The 17,004-nt window shown below is 41.9% G+C and overlaps 3 protein-coding genes across 6 annotated transcripts in view; 1 reads left to right on the top strand and 2 right to left on the bottom strand.

The window, feature by feature from the left end:
- Positions 1–8,673, bottom strand: part of kiaa1328 (KIAA1328 ortholog) — a 31,962-nt gene extending 23,289 nt beyond the window's left edge. For 2 of the 4 annotated variants that reach the window (XM_030421090.1, XM_030421087.1), the window contains exons 1-8: positions 8,556–8,673; positions 8,034–8,069; positions 7,667–7,941; positions 7,416–7,516; positions 7,162–7,277; positions 2,115–2,239; positions 430–800; positions 53–262 (exon numbers count right to left, since the gene is read on the bottom strand). In XM_030421090.1, coding sequence (XP_030276950.1) covers positions 53–262; positions 430–800; positions 2,115–2,239; positions 7,162–7,277; positions 7,416–7,516; positions 7,667–7,941; positions 8,034–8,069; positions 8,556–8,610 — 1,289 coding nt within the window. In that variant the 5' untranslated portion in view covers positions 8,611–8,673. The remainder of the gene's footprint in view (positions 1–52; positions 263–429; positions 801–2,114; positions 2,240–7,161; positions 7,278–7,415; positions 7,517–7,666; positions 7,942–8,033; positions 8,070–8,555) is intronic. The other 2 variants (XM_030421088.1, XM_030421089.1) reach the window with 2 other exon arrangements.
- An 83-nt stretch (positions 8,674–8,756) lies between these two features.
- tpgs2 (tubulin polyglutamylase complex subunit 2) lies at positions 8,757–13,117 on the top strand. Its single transcript, XM_030421107.1, has 7 exons — positions 8,757–8,960; positions 9,063–9,142; positions 9,222–9,309; positions 9,485–9,625; positions 9,796–9,909; positions 10,060–10,223; positions 11,429–13,117. The coding sequence occupies exons 1-7, from the start codon at positions 8,885–8,887 to the stop codon at positions 11,645–11,647; spliced, it is 882 nt and encodes a 293-aa protein (XP_030276967.1). The 5' UTR covers positions 8,757–8,884; the 3' UTR covers positions 11,648–13,117.
- aqp7 (aquaporin 7) lies at positions 12,199–16,784 on the bottom strand. Its single transcript, XM_030421106.1, has 6 exons — positions 16,414–16,784; positions 15,489–15,615; positions 15,255–15,392; positions 15,014–15,132; positions 14,682–14,899; positions 12,199–14,007 (listed from the first exon to the last, which is right to left on the bottom strand). The coding sequence occupies exons 1-6, from the start codon at positions 16,546–16,548 to the stop codon at positions 13,818–13,820; spliced, it is 927 nt and encodes a 308-aa protein (XP_030276966.1). The 5' UTR covers positions 16,549–16,784; the 3' UTR covers positions 12,199–13,817.
- Between the last annotated feature and the right edge of the window lie 220 nt (positions 16,785–17,004).

Here is a 17,004-nt window from a genome sequence, read left to right on the forward strand (position 1 = left end):
GGAAATGTTACCAGATATTGTTAATTTTTCTATGTTGGCTTTTGTATTCTACCTGCTATATTCCAGACGCGACTGCTGTAGCTGCTGGTTCTGTCTGTTGAGCCTCTCCTCCTGCTCAGCCAGCCGTGCCTGCAGCTTCTCTCTTTCCATTTCCAATTGCATCTTCTGCAGCAGCAGCTGGTGCCTCTTCTCCTCCCAGTCCTCATGCCCCAGCAGAGGCCTAGTCAGGGCTTCCTTGACCTCTGAGTGAATAGCATTTGCACTGTGGAGTTGGTTTAAATAGTTTAATAAGTTTATTTAATTCATTAGCTTTATATCCTAACATTCTTTTTGTTTGTGTCCATAAAATGCACAAGTTGATTTAAACTACAGGAAGGTAATGTAATCATGAGGGATGATAGATCATGGCTGTATGGAGTACTACTGTACCTTTCATACTCATCTGGGTTAAAGGTGTCATGGTGGCACTTATCCCTTCTCCGCTGCTGTGTCCCATAGCCACTGTCTTGACCACTGCACTGGCAGTGCTCACAACTGGAGTGTGGTTCCCTGCACTCCCTTCTCTGACTTCTAATCGGTTTGATTGCCCCATCCGTTGGACTGAACTCACTAACACAGGGAGGTGACGCAGGGTTGCTAAAGGTTTGCACTGCTGCTCTTCTTCGAACACCACCACCACTCCTGTGCGCTTGTGGCTGCCGCACTCCAGTAGCGGCAAGGCTGAGGTATGAGCCATCAAAGAGTGAGCCATTAGCTTTGCTAGTAGAGACTCTGCTGGGGGCTTCCTCACAACTGAGCACCTGGACAGAGAACAAAGAGGACAATGAATGCATTTTGGCCAATTTAGGCAGCCTCTGAAAAACTGGTGGAGTATTTCAGCCAAAATATTTCAGCCAAAAATGGTAGACTGCTCCATAAAACCTTGATGTAGAGCTGAGCTACAAAATTCAAATTTACCAACACTGGAGTCACTAACCAGCCTAATTTGCTCATGTTGCAATGTGCAGTAAACACTCTCACCATGTGCTTGCAAGAGCTTTTCAAAACAAGCTTATATATCACTTGCACTTTATATGGGTTACCGCAACCTGGAGCATCTTTTAAGCCTACAAGTCTCCTTTCTTCCATTTTAAGCTGGTTACTACAATGACTGTATACAGAAAATAACTGTGCCTGGACATAGGGACAATGCAACCTGAGTTATAGCTAGAAATGTGGTGTATGGGGAGCTTCTGCCAAAAAAGGGTTAGAACCAGAACCATCTTTAATACAGTATTGATTTAATGTGCAAAATGGAAAAGATCATAGGCTATTTCAAGATTGGCTATAGTGGACAGGGCATTTCAAAGCTTTGAAAAAATATTGTTATTTAGATCATGGATCATGATTGCGATTGAATAGATCATGATAATAGTTTTTGGCCAGATCGCCCACCCTTAACTGAACACATCCTGTACAGACAACGACATGGAACAAGCTGCTTTCTGCTTTTTTTTCTACGCACCTTGTGTAGACATGGTGTTAGAGAAGGGCTGGGGTTTATAGCTGCACAAATGCAAATCATCCTTCAAAACGGTGAAGTGGACAGGGGCCACAAGATTTAGAGGACAACTGTCAACTGAGCATAACTGGCAGGTAAGCCAAGGTCAGGAACATTATGAGATAAACATAAGGAGGAAAGCCCATCTTACAGTTGACTGGGGAAGAGATTGTGACTAATTTGCTGAGGGTCAGAGAGCAGGCAAACACACATTATTCAGAGCCACCGCGGGACAATGAGGTTGGCCAAGTCATTTATTCTTACAGAGGCTGAAGCCAGAGAGGCGTCTTCGCCACTGAAGTGTCACCTTGAGAGAGTTTTTGCTATGTTATAGTCACATCGAACCGGTGACTGAAGTAGTCTTCTGTCATGATTTGATATGAATCTTTATTATGGCACTTGGCCATGGGACAATGTGTTGTTGCATATGTTTCTACTGGATATTTTTGTGCCCAGTGGAATACAAACAGGGGTGTTCTCTGAATAAAGCTCACAGGGGGGCGGGGACATCATGTTTCATTGCAAGATGCACTCGCTACAACCTACCACACAGCCATTCTATTCCGTTCCTTACCTTGCTGTGGGCTTGTTCCTGGCTAAGTTGGGCAATGGACTGGTTAAGTTTGGCCTGTTGCTGAGAGAGGTATTGTTGGTAGAGCCCAAGCAGCTCCTGACACTCTCTATACTGCTGCTGCATGCCTGAAGGATCAAGAGTTAAGTAACTAACAAACTTAAACAACAAGTACACTTAACACAACCGAACATTAAATGGATTCAACTGAGATAAAGTTGAACGAGGATCCCATGAAAATGTGTGGCCTTAAGAGATGCAGGTGATAAGAATTTTGAAGGAAATCGCTTTACAAAGTGAAAAAGAAAACTGCCTGGACTATTCAAACTGTATGACTTCTACAAGCGAAATAACTGCGTGTCTCTACAGAGAAGGTAACTGTGCACAATAGCCACTCAGCTTAGGAAAAAAGTTCTCTTTTGCAGCTTAAATGGAAAAAAGATAGATGTTAGATTTAGATTGACAATCTGAATTAAACTCTTGTTTCTGCAATCAATTACATACTGGACCAGAAAAGTACAGAGAACAGGAAAGTTGAAAACAGAGGGGGAGAGGAGGCCAGCAAAATCAAAGTTGTTGTTGTGGCACAGAGCTTTCACCATCTGGGTCGGGCCAAGCTGTGTTGAGCTGAGCTGGGCAGTGCCGCGCCAGGCTATCTGCCAGACAGAGAGCTGGCAGACACAAGAAAACTAATCTGGAGCGGAACTACTGCTGCGCCTCAGGAGCCCACTAATGACAGTGGCAGCAGCACACCACACCAGCACATACAAAGATAATGAGCATGAGAATGGAAAGACTACACACAGACACACTCATACACATTCAATAATCGACCTCACTCTGACTCTTTCTAGTACACACACGCACAAACACAGCGAGACACAGGAGCACAAATTCCCCCACCTGCATTGTAAACAGCCCACACACAAACACTACAATAAAGCAAGTAGTACACACACTCCCACCCACCCAAGCTGACCATAAAGTGTGTTCCTCCAAGTCATATCTTTTCATTGATGGTAGACCCACTCCCCCAGCTGATGAGTTTCTCAGCATTCGTTTGGGCAAAAAAAGCCCCCCATTTAAAGAGAAAATCAAAGTTCAAAGTAGAGTCTTACTGAAGGAATAGTTGGCGGAACACTCTGTAAGAAAACACTTTGGTTGTTAGAAGACTTCAATCAGGCTGAGGAAATGAAACAAAGGGAAAGAGAAGAGAGCAGGAACGACTCAGAATTGAGCGCCAGACACCAGACAAATGCGATGCAGCAGCTTCCATAAACATTGGGAAATTGTGAAGAAACCTTCCATCCAACTACAGCTCCTCTACTGCTGCACTGATAATGTCCATGGAAGTAGTTCTATATGGAAAGCTTAAGGACATCACAAGGACATCACATCATGTAAACCTGCGCTGGTGGGTCTATTTATGCAGTATGAATACGGGCATTGAGGGGGAGATACTGAATATGTTTATGCAGCAAGATACAGAGTTGTGTGTTGAAACGAAAAATGCACACTGCTCATATTTCAAATTATTCGGATAAAACACTATTTCCATATGATTTCTTAAGCCTAAAACAAATGTTTCCCAATAGACACAAATAAAGCGTACAGTACACTGGAGTATAAACCAGGTATGACAGGAACCAACAAACCAAAATACACATACATTTTATCGGTGCTATAGCTCTAACATGACTGCGGCATCATAGTTATAAATGAAGGTAACGTGTGTTAATGTGTTGACAAACTGACACAGTCACTGGACAGCAAGTGCTAGGTAATCTGAACCGAGTGGAGCGACACTGATAAGATTCCACCTCTCTGCCCGTCGCCACGCTAAACACGCTTCCTCCACAGCCTTGGACGCCAGCCAATGGGGGCCAAGTACTCTGCAAGCCCCTAGTTTACATCAGAGCTGCAAAGTGCCAACAATGACTTACTCCTCCCCCCTGCTCCAAAAATACTCAGAATCAAGGGCTTGGGTTGAAGAGGCTTCAGACGGGGCCTGTCAAAATGATTCACTTCCCTGTCAGACTGGGGCTCAAATGAAATAATGAAATCCACTTCAAGGTGGAACAAATTTGCACAGGAGGGGGGCATATTTTAAAGCCTGCTTTAGTGCACTGTGCCAAACAGATTGAGCCTGAGCAGGAATGTGAGGGAGACGGGGGTGGAGACTGATGTGTATGAATGTGAGTGTAGGGAGGCAATGATGGGGAATTAATAGAAGAAGACAGTTTACATAACTGCTTCAATACTACTGAATCTGAAGAAGGGATGTGAGTGCAAGGCGCACAATAAACCAATAAATAGCTCTGCATGTCAGCGAACAATTATTTTGAAAATGCATCTAAGATTGAGACCAAACATATAGAAAAGCGCCCTCAGCACAACTATTCTCAGCCATCTTCACTGTTAAGACAACTAAAATGCAACGGCCATTTCATTTTGTAGACAGAATCTTAAAAGTAACACATTTATCATTAGAAATGATCTTGCCTATGCAACATGTCACCGTCCATGCACATACCCACAATTCACCAAGCCAAAAATCCAAGATGATGTACTTAGTAAAAATGTGCCAACAACAACTTGATTAAATGACGGAACTTGTCCTTGATTCTAGATTCAAGGCATTATGCATTATCAATTTCACACTGAGCCTGTGATTGGTTCATTGTACTCCACTCATGGTTAGAAACTTTCCTAATGTTTAGCTTTATGGAATGGATGGCTCACAAAAATACAACAGTGTGCCCAACAGTAGTCAGACAGTAGAGCTTTAATAAAAAAAGAGTTAAGTTGAGCTTGTTTTTTAACACCTCAAATCAATAGAGTAAGCATTACACAGCACATGGCTTCAACCACATCATTCATTCCTAGGATAAAGGGAAGATACACAACACCCACACCAGATCATGACAATACCCACAGAGCTGACATTAAGGAATACTAGGGGCTTAATCTGTGAAAAGACAAAGAGCTAACAATCTTTTCACATACAGAACAACTAGATAATACCAGATTTCCACATTCTAAACGTCATCCATCCAATACATGGGAGGGTAAAAATGGATTTAGCTCTGGCAATCCTCTATCACAACATGTAGCATTTTCAATGACATACCCTAACAGGCCTGTTATTCCCCTCTCTCCATGGCCTCAGGATTCCCTCCAATTGTTTGAACTCAATAAATGGTATTAGCTGTAGCACCTGCTGTGCCTTGTTCTGGACACGGTGCACCATGTTAGTAACGCCACCTTGTCGCCTGCCCATGCCAACATGCCTTGAAGTACAAAAGGCATCCCTCCTATCTGAAGGATGGATTCAGTCCTGTGTGCCAGTCGTCTCCAAATGTCAGCTGAACAGCCCAAATATCAAGGTTACTTTTTCCCTCTCATCCTCGGTGGCTCGGGGGCAAGGTATAGCCCTATATTCTTTATACCCCTGACAACACTGAATCTTGGTTAGATAAGATAAGCCAAGGCGTAATGGAATTAAACTTGACAAGTCTCTCATTCAGTGCGTTTGCCTTTGGTGTCTCCTTAACCTTTCAGAGAAGTGCCGGAACCTTATGCCTGAGAACAGCCTTCATGACTCTTGCACGCACTTTTAAAAGACTGCGTTATCCCCCCTGAGGTGCTTGGATCCAAACACTTTTTCCCCTCAAATACCTTTTTAATGGAGTTTAGAAGTTTGGTGTAAATGCCAAGTCTCCGAGCCAAAGTGCCTTTAATTGAGTTGTGCTTTCCTAATTTTCCCCGCCGCCGTTGCCAATCGTGCAATTTACCAGCCGGGTCAATTACTCTTCATATTTCGCAGTGTTTTTAACCTAAATTGACTGCTGGCCATGCTCTCATTTGACCTGAGCAGAATTGTTATAAGACAGTAGGAGGGTTGTGTAGTGTAATAAATAGCATACTATCGCTGTATAAATTTCAGTTTTAACCTAATGCTAGTCAATCTGTAAAACAGCTGGTGACCCACCTGATCTCATTTTGTAAGGAGTAACTGAGTGATATTCTGCAGTTAACGTTCAACATTTAGGGAGGGTAATAAAAGCACATGCTGGTGAAAGCATACAGTGATAGTCTTCTCAGTAAATATCAAAATTCATCTTTGGATGATAAAATGATTTAGATGGTTCGGGCCACGACTCCAACCATGAAATTGATTCTGTGCACAACAGTGGATAAGCTACAAGCACTTGGAAAAGACAACTGCAGCAGGCATCAAATAATTTAAATGAGTCTGCTCTATTTCTTTGTCTCTTGGATCAAATTGAAGGTACTTGGCCAAACACTGTACATGGCCTTACCTAAGACAACACTGCCCCCTACAGACTTTCTTGTGGAATAGCCCAAAAAACAAAATATAGCCTGAAATAAAACATTTGTTGAACTTGCAGATATATGCCAACAGACTACAACAACTGGTTCTGCAGATTAGTCCTTCCTTTTAATCAAATCAGTGAAATCACTTTTGTTCAATGTTAAACCTTTTTGGACCACTTTGACATTTTGCTCGGTTAAAACAATAGATATTCTTTAAAGAATTAAACCATGTTAGTGCCACAGTGCCATCAGTCTAGTTCCTAAAACCAGGTGCTATGTGCATCTCTTCATGAAATTCTAGCATAACTTATTTAAACATCTAGGTAACATCTACCAAACCAATCATAGTCTGGAATTTGCAAGGGACCTCTGTATTCGTCATCACAGTGCACCACATTTTACTGTAGCAGTTCACACACTACAATGTTTAGAACAGCAATCGTCTCATCATTAAACATAGCCATGTTCTCTGAAGGTGACTCAAAAAAGAGGAATTTAAACCACTATGGGTCAAGTGCATTGATTCACTGTTCTATTATGAAACAGTATTGTTATTTAGTGTGCTTTAAAAAAGCATACTAAATGCCCTAGTGTTTCATTAATAAAACAAAACGACAAATACAGCAAATCAGCTTCCCCACCATTGCAAAAAGTGTTGTGTGAGAGAGTGTAACACTGTGTTTTTGTTAGTTAGGATATTTTAAAAGGATACTCTCTCTCTCCTGTGCTATGATCACATTCTGCTGCTCCAGCTGCTGGATCTTGCGCTCAAAGTTTTCCTGTTCATCTTTCAAACGCTGCACCGATTCTTCTTTCTCCTCACTCACTCTGGACAAAAGACAGAAATGTATGAAAGGAAAACAGGAAAACAATATTAAGTATCTCAATCAGGTATCACCCTAAATTGTTCTTCTCATATGAACTTTAACATTATCCTAGAGTTCAGTGGCATATAATACTGGTTACCTGGCTAGTTCTTCGATGAGGTTTGCAATCCTGCGCTTATCTTCAGGACAGAGGTCCTTCAAACAGACCAGGCTCTTAGCTGTGCTTGTCTCAGACATTGCCTGTACAAAGTATAGGAAGATGTAACAGAAGCTAGTAAATAAAGTCAGTCCGTATTCAGATTATCCATATGCTTTCCTCCACATTCAAATACTTCATCTGACACTCGTAGAGGGTAGAGAAAAACAGCCCAAAGAAAAACAATTGTTTACCTGTATGGAGGGGTGAAAAGTACCAGTGGGTGGAGAGAGGGAGTGCTCTGAAACTCCAGCAGCACTGTAATGGACAGACACTTTCTCCTTGGTGTAAGCCCCAGACTGCTCACTTTGGAAGTGGCTCTGTTTCTTGCCACTTTTCTTTAGTGTGACGTTATTCTTGCTGTCAGTGCTATGCCTGTTTCGCATCTTGACACCTCCTTTACTGAAAGTACTGGTTTTGCCTGGTCGAACGCTGAAAGGAGTCTGAGACTTCACCTCTCCATCTACACCTGAGCCAAAAGAAGAGGATGCCACATGTACATGGGGGCGCACAATTATCTCATACTGTGATCAGAAATTGTCCAGTGTCACTGACACTCACCAGGGACAAACGCCAAAGGCTGTTCCTCATCTGACACTGTGTGTACAAGTCAAAGATAACGAATTTTATTTAAGTATCTGCTTCCTGAAGCTAAATGTCAAATCAACATTTCGCTAGTTTACTGTTCTTCGCAAACAGCTGCCGCCATCAAATGCTAAACAAAAGCTCGCTATACAGATAACGTTACTGCAGATGGCCTTTGTATTGCTGTGAGCTCAGCCGCGTTTGGAAACTTAACCGGGTTGAATACTAAGAACAGCAAGCACTGCTACTATATGCACGGAGTTTCCTTATAACACATAATGTAAATGAGATAGCTAAGTTAAAGTCAAATGAACTAGTTACGTTAGCTGACTAACTTCAAGCTAGCTGTCTCACTTCCTCAGAAATAACAACTTTCTAGCGTTGACAGAAAAGTAACATTTGCGAGATTATTTCGAAAACTTTTCTAACTTTCTACAAGATATATACGAATGAGTAATGGACAACAAAGCGAATATAGTTTGTCAAAAGTAAGCATACCGCCATTCATCCAAAATATCCCTGAATTTTCACTTCTTGTTGCTGCTGCCGCCATGTTGAAACAACCGCCACCGCTCCCACAGAGCCAAGCGTTGCTAAGGAATTGTAGCCCCGCCTTTCTCCTTCAACTGGACACCCAATTGGCTAATCTGTAGAGAGGCAGCTTTCTATTGGCTCTTATATGTGTCAATCGTGCGTCGAAGCTGCACTTGTCGCTTCCTGTGTGTGTTGCCAGCTGAGCTGTTTGGAGAGAGGTGAAGGACACAGGGCAGGTCGCTGCAGAGGATGCTCCCAGGGTTTTGCAAACATTTGTAATTGCTATCTCCCAAATGGAGGAGCTGAAAGAAAGCTTGGTGTTTAAAGGTGTAGCTGAGAGACTGACGCTTGGTATCACTCGAATACTCGGTGTGTAGCATGGTTTTTGCTCTGAAACTAGCAAGCTAGCGGGCAGACTGACGTCCTACATGGCTGTTAATGAATGTAATGTATTTGTCCCTGTTGTGCCAGAGAACATGCCGGGTGTGGCCGATGTGCGTTTTGCAGAGAGGGAGCCTGCAGAGAAGAGGAGCCTGCTGTCATGGGAACAGGTGAAACATTTTAGACCTTAAAGACCATAAAGATGCGGTTTGGTTTCTGACACATGAACCTGCTCTGTTTGTTCCTCAGAAAAACACTTGTATTCTGCCAGAGGACCTGCGAGATTTCTATCTGACAACTGATGGATTTACACTAACCTGGAGCGTTAAACTAGACAGTAGGTTGCCTCATTAGGTTTATGTTGTGCCTGTAATAATACCATAGAAGTCGTAATTTATTTAAACTAAAGGCTCCTATTTAGATTAGATGATGCAGGTAAATTCAATTTCCCTCGCCGTTTTTTTTTTAAGCACTGTGATACAATCATAAGTGTGTGGTTGTGTGTCTTTCAGATGAGTGCGTTCCCTTAGGATGCATGATGATAAACAGTGTGGCCAGGCTGTGCCCACTGCTCCAACCAGTAGCTATATTCTCTCTACCCAATGCACCCTCACTGGTCGACCTGGACTGGGAGGAGAGCAACACAGAAAGTGGTAAGGCGCCTCACCTGTCAGATCCTCATGTGGGCTTAACTCAACAATTACAGCATGTCAAGTTTGATTAAGTCTGTTTGTGTGCTCAGCTGTGCAGAAAGCAGGCTAATGAATGAAATGTTGATTGGAAAGTAAATATTTATTCAGGATTCATTAATGCTATCTGCCAGGGACGGGGCGTGCTCCCGCTGCACCACATTTTGATTCCCGGAGCCGCATCTTCGAGCTGGATTCCTGTGGTGGGAATGGCAAAGTGTGCCTAGTCTACAAGAACTGCACCTCAGGTGTTCTGTTTGTATTCACAAATTGCATCATTAATGATATTTCCACACAAAAACGTTGAGCTCAAAGTTATTCCTACTCAAATGTATAGCCTCTAACCTATGTTTAAATACTATTTTCTTCATCTAGTTGTCTTTCCTTGTGTTTTCCAGGTGTCGTAGCCCAACAGAGTGAAATTTGGTTCCTTGACCGCTCGCTGTGCTGGCATTTTCTGACAGGAACCTTCACTTCCTACTACAGACTGATGATCACCCACCTCGGTCTGCCTGAATGGCAGTATGCATTCACCCCTTATGGTCCCAGCCCTCAGGCCAAGGTAACAAAGTGTCTAGTCACTCTGTCAAAGGCCCTGTGTTGTGGTTTAACTGGCATCTGCAAAACTGTAAGTTAGTCTAGTACTGTTTAGCTGCATTGTCTGTTTTTCACATTTCTTTTTTTTTTTTGCATTCTTTCTGGATCTATCAAACCATTAGTTAAAAAGTTGAATACATTATGCTGTAGGGCCTACTATTAATGGTTTGTTGACTTCAAGTGTAATATTAAACAGCCTACAGTCATTGGTTTATGACTTAATATAATATTTTATGAATTATTTTACAGTATACTGCAATGTTGGCTGATTTAACACTTTGACGATATGACACAACACTCAAAAGTTTAAAGACACCTACACAACAAAAATAAATCCTACTGCTAGTTTTCAAATTTCCTATTATATACAATTCCAAAGTCCCAAATAGTTGGAACGCTTTGTAAAACATGAATAAAACACAATGTGTTAGTTTGCTTTGGCATATATCATTGATTTAATGAGCATATGCTTAATTTGATGCCAGCATCACGTTTCAAACAAGTTGGGACAGGAGCAATGAAAGACTGTGAAAGTTGTGGAATGCTCAACAAACACCTGAACATTCAACACCTAAACAAGTTCATTGGTGACAGGTGATGGTATCATGACTGGGTATGAAAGGGGACCGCCCTCGAAAGGCTCAGTCATTCATAAGCAAGTATGGGACAAGATTCACCACTTTGTGAAACATGTTATATATATAATGATAGAAGAAAATGGGCTCGGGAACCCTTTGTTAAACTGTTGGCAGTAAACACAGTTGGTTTGCTTGATTACATTCTGTTTTTAATTTATGTTTTTTAATTGGAATTGTATTGAATTGTTTTGTAGGCTTTGTATAATTTCAAAACCTACACAATTAATATTACACTTGAAATCATTGCAGGTATATATATTAGTTTATAAACAATGTTCCCTATACAATATACTACAATGTTGGCTAATTCAACACTTCAAGAAAATTACACAATATTCTGACGCTGTATTTTCCATCAAAGAAATTGCAAAATCCTAGTACCTCACAGATTTTCTATATCGGATGTAAAAACATGTTGCAATGTCTCTGTAGTTGCTACAGTTATACTTTAGAAATAGACATTATAATGTGTTTTTGGACCACATAACTATAAACAATATTGTAAACTCTCTGCCTCCTCTTCCCTCTACAGCAGTGGGCGTCACTTTACCAGCCGCTGATTTTCAGCACTGAGCATAGCTTTGCTGATCCTGCTGGAGATTCCTATCTCAACAAACTGGATCCTACAAAGGCCTTCAGAGGCAAAGCCAAGGTACCCGTCCTCAAGAAGAAGCAGTCGACACAGGGCAGCTCTGGGAGCGCTGCCAAGAACCAAGGCAGCGCAGGAAAACACTCTGGTGCAAAGCGGTGAGGCCGTTCCCATCTGAGGAAAACATTTCAAAGAACTCTATTGTCCATACAGCAAACATGGCTTAGAAGAGCAGTCTGCTATTCAGTCAGTAACTGGTGTGATGGCAGCTGTAATCTCCATGAGAGCATCCCGTCCAAAACTAAGCTGGGAATGCCGAATTTCTAAATAGATGCATTATCAGCGTTTTCTTCAGCTCAACACAAGGCTGCACTGGTCTGAAAATGTGTGTCTAACTTGAATATATGTTAGAGGTGATTATAAAACACGAGTGATAATCTTGAGGATCTTACGTTTGCTTACCGTTCACTGCTGATTGTTAGTGATGGAGAAACAAGGCTTTCTGTTGCACTGAGGCTTTCCAGGCAATTGCATCACCAATAGATTCTTTATTGGAGGCATCATTTAACACAGTGGTCACCAGTGACATCTAGTGGTAAAAATAGCCAGTTCATAAAAGATGATGATGCTCTGATGACGCAGCACAAATAATACTGACATGTAGAAACAAATGGTACCACTGCTGTAACAAACAAGGACTCGCTTACACTCTATAAAGACACTGTATTAGTTTATATTTGCAATTATTGTCACTTGCACATATTCAATGCTTTATCTATCATACAAGGAAAAAATATACATACAATACTTGGTATTTTATACAAGTGCAGATTTAGGTAAATTACACTTGATTCCATGTTTATGCGACTGTAAAATTGCAGGAAACAGGAAGAATGAACATAATACTGTGAAAGTGCGTGTAGACTTGTATCAGTCTTAAACTCAAAATGAGTTGATCACTTGAATCTGCTGAAGGTGCATGCAAATCTCAACCAAATTACATGTTGCATTATCAAATACTGGCAATAAACCATCCAGCTAGGGGTCGGTCACCGGCCATCGCATCGCCGCAGTCCCTTGCTGATGCTCTGTAAACTTCACATACATAAAAATGAGTAGTGATTTCTGCTTGAAAACATCCGCTCTGATGATTCCATATCAATGAAGCGATGTGAGGAGGCTACATTCCAGCGTTTCTTAGCTTTATCCATTTAGAGCTCTTAATGCAAAAGGTATCCTACTGTGCAGACCTAATACACATTTAGGATTAAGTTTTTGGTTCAAGTACTCTGAAGCTCCAACATAGTTAATCAAGACACATTTACACGTTCTTGCTTTGGGCTGCTGTGCACCAGATACTTGGAAAGATGAATGTGTAAATTATCTTTGGTTGTGCTGCTGCCCTTTCAAGCTGCGAGGAGCCACTTCTACTGTTCCTATTTTATTGATTTAAAAAAAAAAAAAATGTTTATTTAAGTGCAATATATGGGGACTGTTTACTTTTCTTTACATACACTGTAGTTTCTTGTCTCATGGAAGCAACCTCCTGATGATTATTTTACTGATTGTGTCTTTGTGTCTTACACGTTTACATCAGCTGCTATCACCTCAATAAAAACATGAAGTAGAAGACGATTGTGTTGGCTTTTTTTTTTTCATCCCTCGTGTTCAATGTATAAAAATGGCACATTTTGTTTTCAGTGTACATTAACTAGAATAGCTAGGAACATTAAGCCATAGATCTCTAGAGCTGCAAAGGGAAGCAGTTTAAGTGATTAGTCGATTGAAAGAAAATTAGTTGCCAACTATTTTGATAATAAATTCGTCGTTTCAGTCAATTTTCAAGCAAAATTTTGAAATATTTGCCAGTTCCAGCTTCTTGAATGTAAGGATTTACTGCTTTTCTTTGTCATTTATCATAGTAAATGAGAAGTCTTTGGGTTTTAGACTGTTTGTTGGACAAAAAAAGCAATCTGTGGGTGTCACTTTGACTAAATTAGGCAGATCAATTAACAATGAAAATAATGGTTTGTGGCTGCTCCAAAGTATTGAATAAAAATATAGAATATCTATTAATGTGTATTTTGAATGTGTTGCAGTCTCTCAAAAGTAAACCTGTTGAGTCAAGATGAGTAACTGATGTTGATGATGAAATTAACTTCCTATAACAGACTCTTCAATTTGAATTGCCCAAGGAATTACAAAGTCCTATTTGGGTCCATGTCTCTTGAGTCCTTCTGTCCCCATTGGAGCAGTTTGTTTTTGGTCTATCTTTTAACCCTTCATTATCATGGAATGTTTCACAGGGCTTTATGAGGGATACACTCGTGTCTCAGACACATTCGTTTGCACAGATGTTTTCTTTCTTCCCCAGGGGGGCAGTCTCCTCCTCCACCAGCGCCTCGTCATGCTCAGAGAAGGCACGGTGGTGCATTTCCACAAACACCTTATAGATCCCAGCACCCAATACTCCACCGATTGGGGGGGCAACTAGAGGCACCCACCACCACCCATTTCCAGCCCTATGAAGACAAAGACAGATAATCAGAAACAATTATTTTGCAGAAATATTTAAATCAAGTTTTTAACCATTTGCATTTTTAGAAACAACTAGTAATATCCTCTTAAAGGATAATTTAAGTACTTTTTAATCAGGACCCTATTTTCCCATGTTTTTGTGTCTAAGTGACTGTCAGCTTCTAATCAAATGTGTTTACAGTAATAAAAAATAAAACATTTTGTTAGTCTGGTGGCTTTGGAGAGGGTGATAGTGTCTGTTTCCGGATAAACATAAAGGTGTTATACTATTGACACAAAGGTCTATCTTTTTGGAGTTCCTTTCCATAATGTCATCAGACACTAACAATAACAACCCAAGCCTGCAAAAACAAGCACTTTTAGTGGATGGACATTAATGAGGGGCAATAGCCGGAGGGATTACATTGCAGATTGCATGGCTGCAGAGCTCTTACTCAATACTGGAACCAATCCCAAAAACCGTTGTGTCCATTAGTCACTTAAACACAGAGAAATGGGAAAATAGAGTCTAGATTTTGAAATACTGCTTATCGTTTAAAGTTTGTGCAAAAACAACCTTGGTCAGTTAATGATTAACAGAGATGTTTGTGCCTGACTGACACTTAGTTAAGGTCATGTTCAGCACGACCTCCCATTCGAGCCAAAACATCCTTCCTACCTGAACACATCAGCGCCCCAGCCTGCTATGGCAGTGAACACCCTGGGTGCGATGTCTCTGGTGGGGTTGATGGCATAGCCGCTGTTGCTGCCCAGGGAAATGCCAATGAGCAGCACCAGGAGACCCACTGCGACGGGCTCGCTGCCCGCTGCTGCAGGTTTGTTCCTCTGGTCGGACAGAGCAGTGAGGCACAGCAGCAGCATGGCTGTGCCAAACACCTGGCACACACACAGCACAAACACCACATGTAAATGTGTGCTAAGATAACTGTGTTAAACAGTACAGTAAGGATAATGGTTAGTGCGGATCCTTAAATCCAGTTTCATGGCTACCTGGTCAATGAATCCAGCCAGCAAGGAGAGGTACGATGCAGGGTATGTGGCAAAGATACCCGCTGTGGCCTTCACACCAGTAACCGTCAGGTTTCCTCCACAGTAGTCATATATGGCTTCTGTATATGGAAACAACATTGAGAAGACAGATGCTCTTAGATATATGTCTGGCATTAGGAGATGGAGAAGTAAATGTATAAGATTCAGTGTGTTCAGTGACAAGCATGCACCGTCTCCTCACCGTAATATACAGCATAAATCGTCCCTGCTGCCAGAAATGACCCCAATAGCTGCGCAAAAATATACAGAGGCAGCATCTTCCACGCAAGGCGGCCGTAGGCGCACATTGTGAATGACACAGCCGCATTCATGTGAGCCCCTGACAGAGGATTAAAGCAAGGAGAGGTGTTGTGTCAGATGATGGTGATGTGTGATGAATTCATAGGATTCTGATTTTGAACATCAGCTCTCATACCTGAGACCTTCCCTCCGACATGGACCCCCAAGGCAACACCCAGTCCAAAACCCAGGTTGATGCTGATGTACTCTCCAAACGCTCCCTGTCCTGTCACTACCTGGGCCACGGATCCTAGGCCAAACACCTGGACACAGAGAAAGAGAGACGATCATTAAAGAGACACAAATTATAGGGGGAAACTTACGAGCAGTCTAATTTCGGGAAGTCGCTGAAGAAGAGTGTTTCGTTTAGATCATTTTAATGAGCATTTCCTCTCCTTCATTTTACTCTTGACTCCGCTGAAGAGACTATTACAAAAAACAGCTGACACTAAATAACAGCAGCCATTCATTCAGGAAACAGGAAACATGTGGTTCCTCCTTAAAAAGTCATGTATTTAGGTCAAGAGTAAGCTCGCTTTCCCAAGTGCAAGCACAGCAGGTTTATGTCCATATTCAAAAAATACGAAAAGCCTACGAGTGTGTGTGTGTGTGTGTGTGTGCGCGCACACTCACATGCTTGTGCCATACTCAGCATGTGCTATTGTAACAGCTGACAGATAACATGTGACTTTGGGTGCCCTGTCCATGTGGCCCACTGCCTGACCATTCCTCTGGTAAACTTAGATTTCCGGGTTCACCCACTTCAACTCACCAATCCCCACTCAGGACCCCAGCCATGTGACGGTGAGATGAACTCGTGTGTGTATTTGGTAGAGGGAGCAGGTTATCAGGGTCAAGTACATAGCATTAATAATTAATGGCGTGTGGGGGTTAAGAATGTTCAAAACAGAACTAAGAGCTTATAAATGAGGTGAGATTGTCTGTCAGCAGAGTGATGGATTTAAGACGCACGCCTGGCTGTTTCATTTTGCACATTACTACCAAACAAGCTGTGAGAGCATGAAGCACTGGAGACATCTTTTGTAATGGGGTTGTCTTACCATCATGACATATGTGCAAAGGAGTTCAGCGAGTCCCACACGAACTACTTCATTCTGTAGCCAAGCTCTGGGTCGAGTTACTCCTCCCCGCTGGTGAGAAACCCCTAGTTCTATTGACTGCACCAAGTCCTTCATTTTCCTCTTCTTCTTCTTCTTCTTCTTCTTCTTCTTCTTTTGTTTTTTTTTTGGTTGAGTTTATTTTCAAGTTCAGCAAAAACTAAGATCAAGTCCAGATTTCCTCGAGGAGTTGATGAGGTGCCTCCCGTGTCACACAGTAGTCCACAAACAGGTCTCCTTTGGGCTTTTTTCCCCTCCTCTTTCCTCCCCCTCTTCTGACTTCTCTGCTTTTCCTCTACCCTGCACGCTTTCTCTTTGTGTGTGTCTGTCCGCACACACACCCATTGAGAAAGGTCCACACTAACAGCCGTGACCCAACCCCCTCCCGCTCTCACACACAGTCAGACCCCTCCCCCGATAGCTCTGAATCGGGGTACTTAAAATAGAAAAGATTAACCTTTAGTTGAAATTGGTAAGACACTATTATCAAATGTTTCTCCTTGTAGTTGCTCATCTTCAGAGACATAGATAATA

Source organism: Sparus aurata, chromosome 6 (assembly GCF_900880675.1).
Source record: "Sparus aurata chromosome 6, fSpaAur1.1, whole genome shotgun sequence".
In the NCBI taxonomy this organism is placed as follows: Eukaryota; Metazoa; Chordata; class Actinopteri; order Spariformes; family Sparidae; genus Sparus; species Sparus aurata.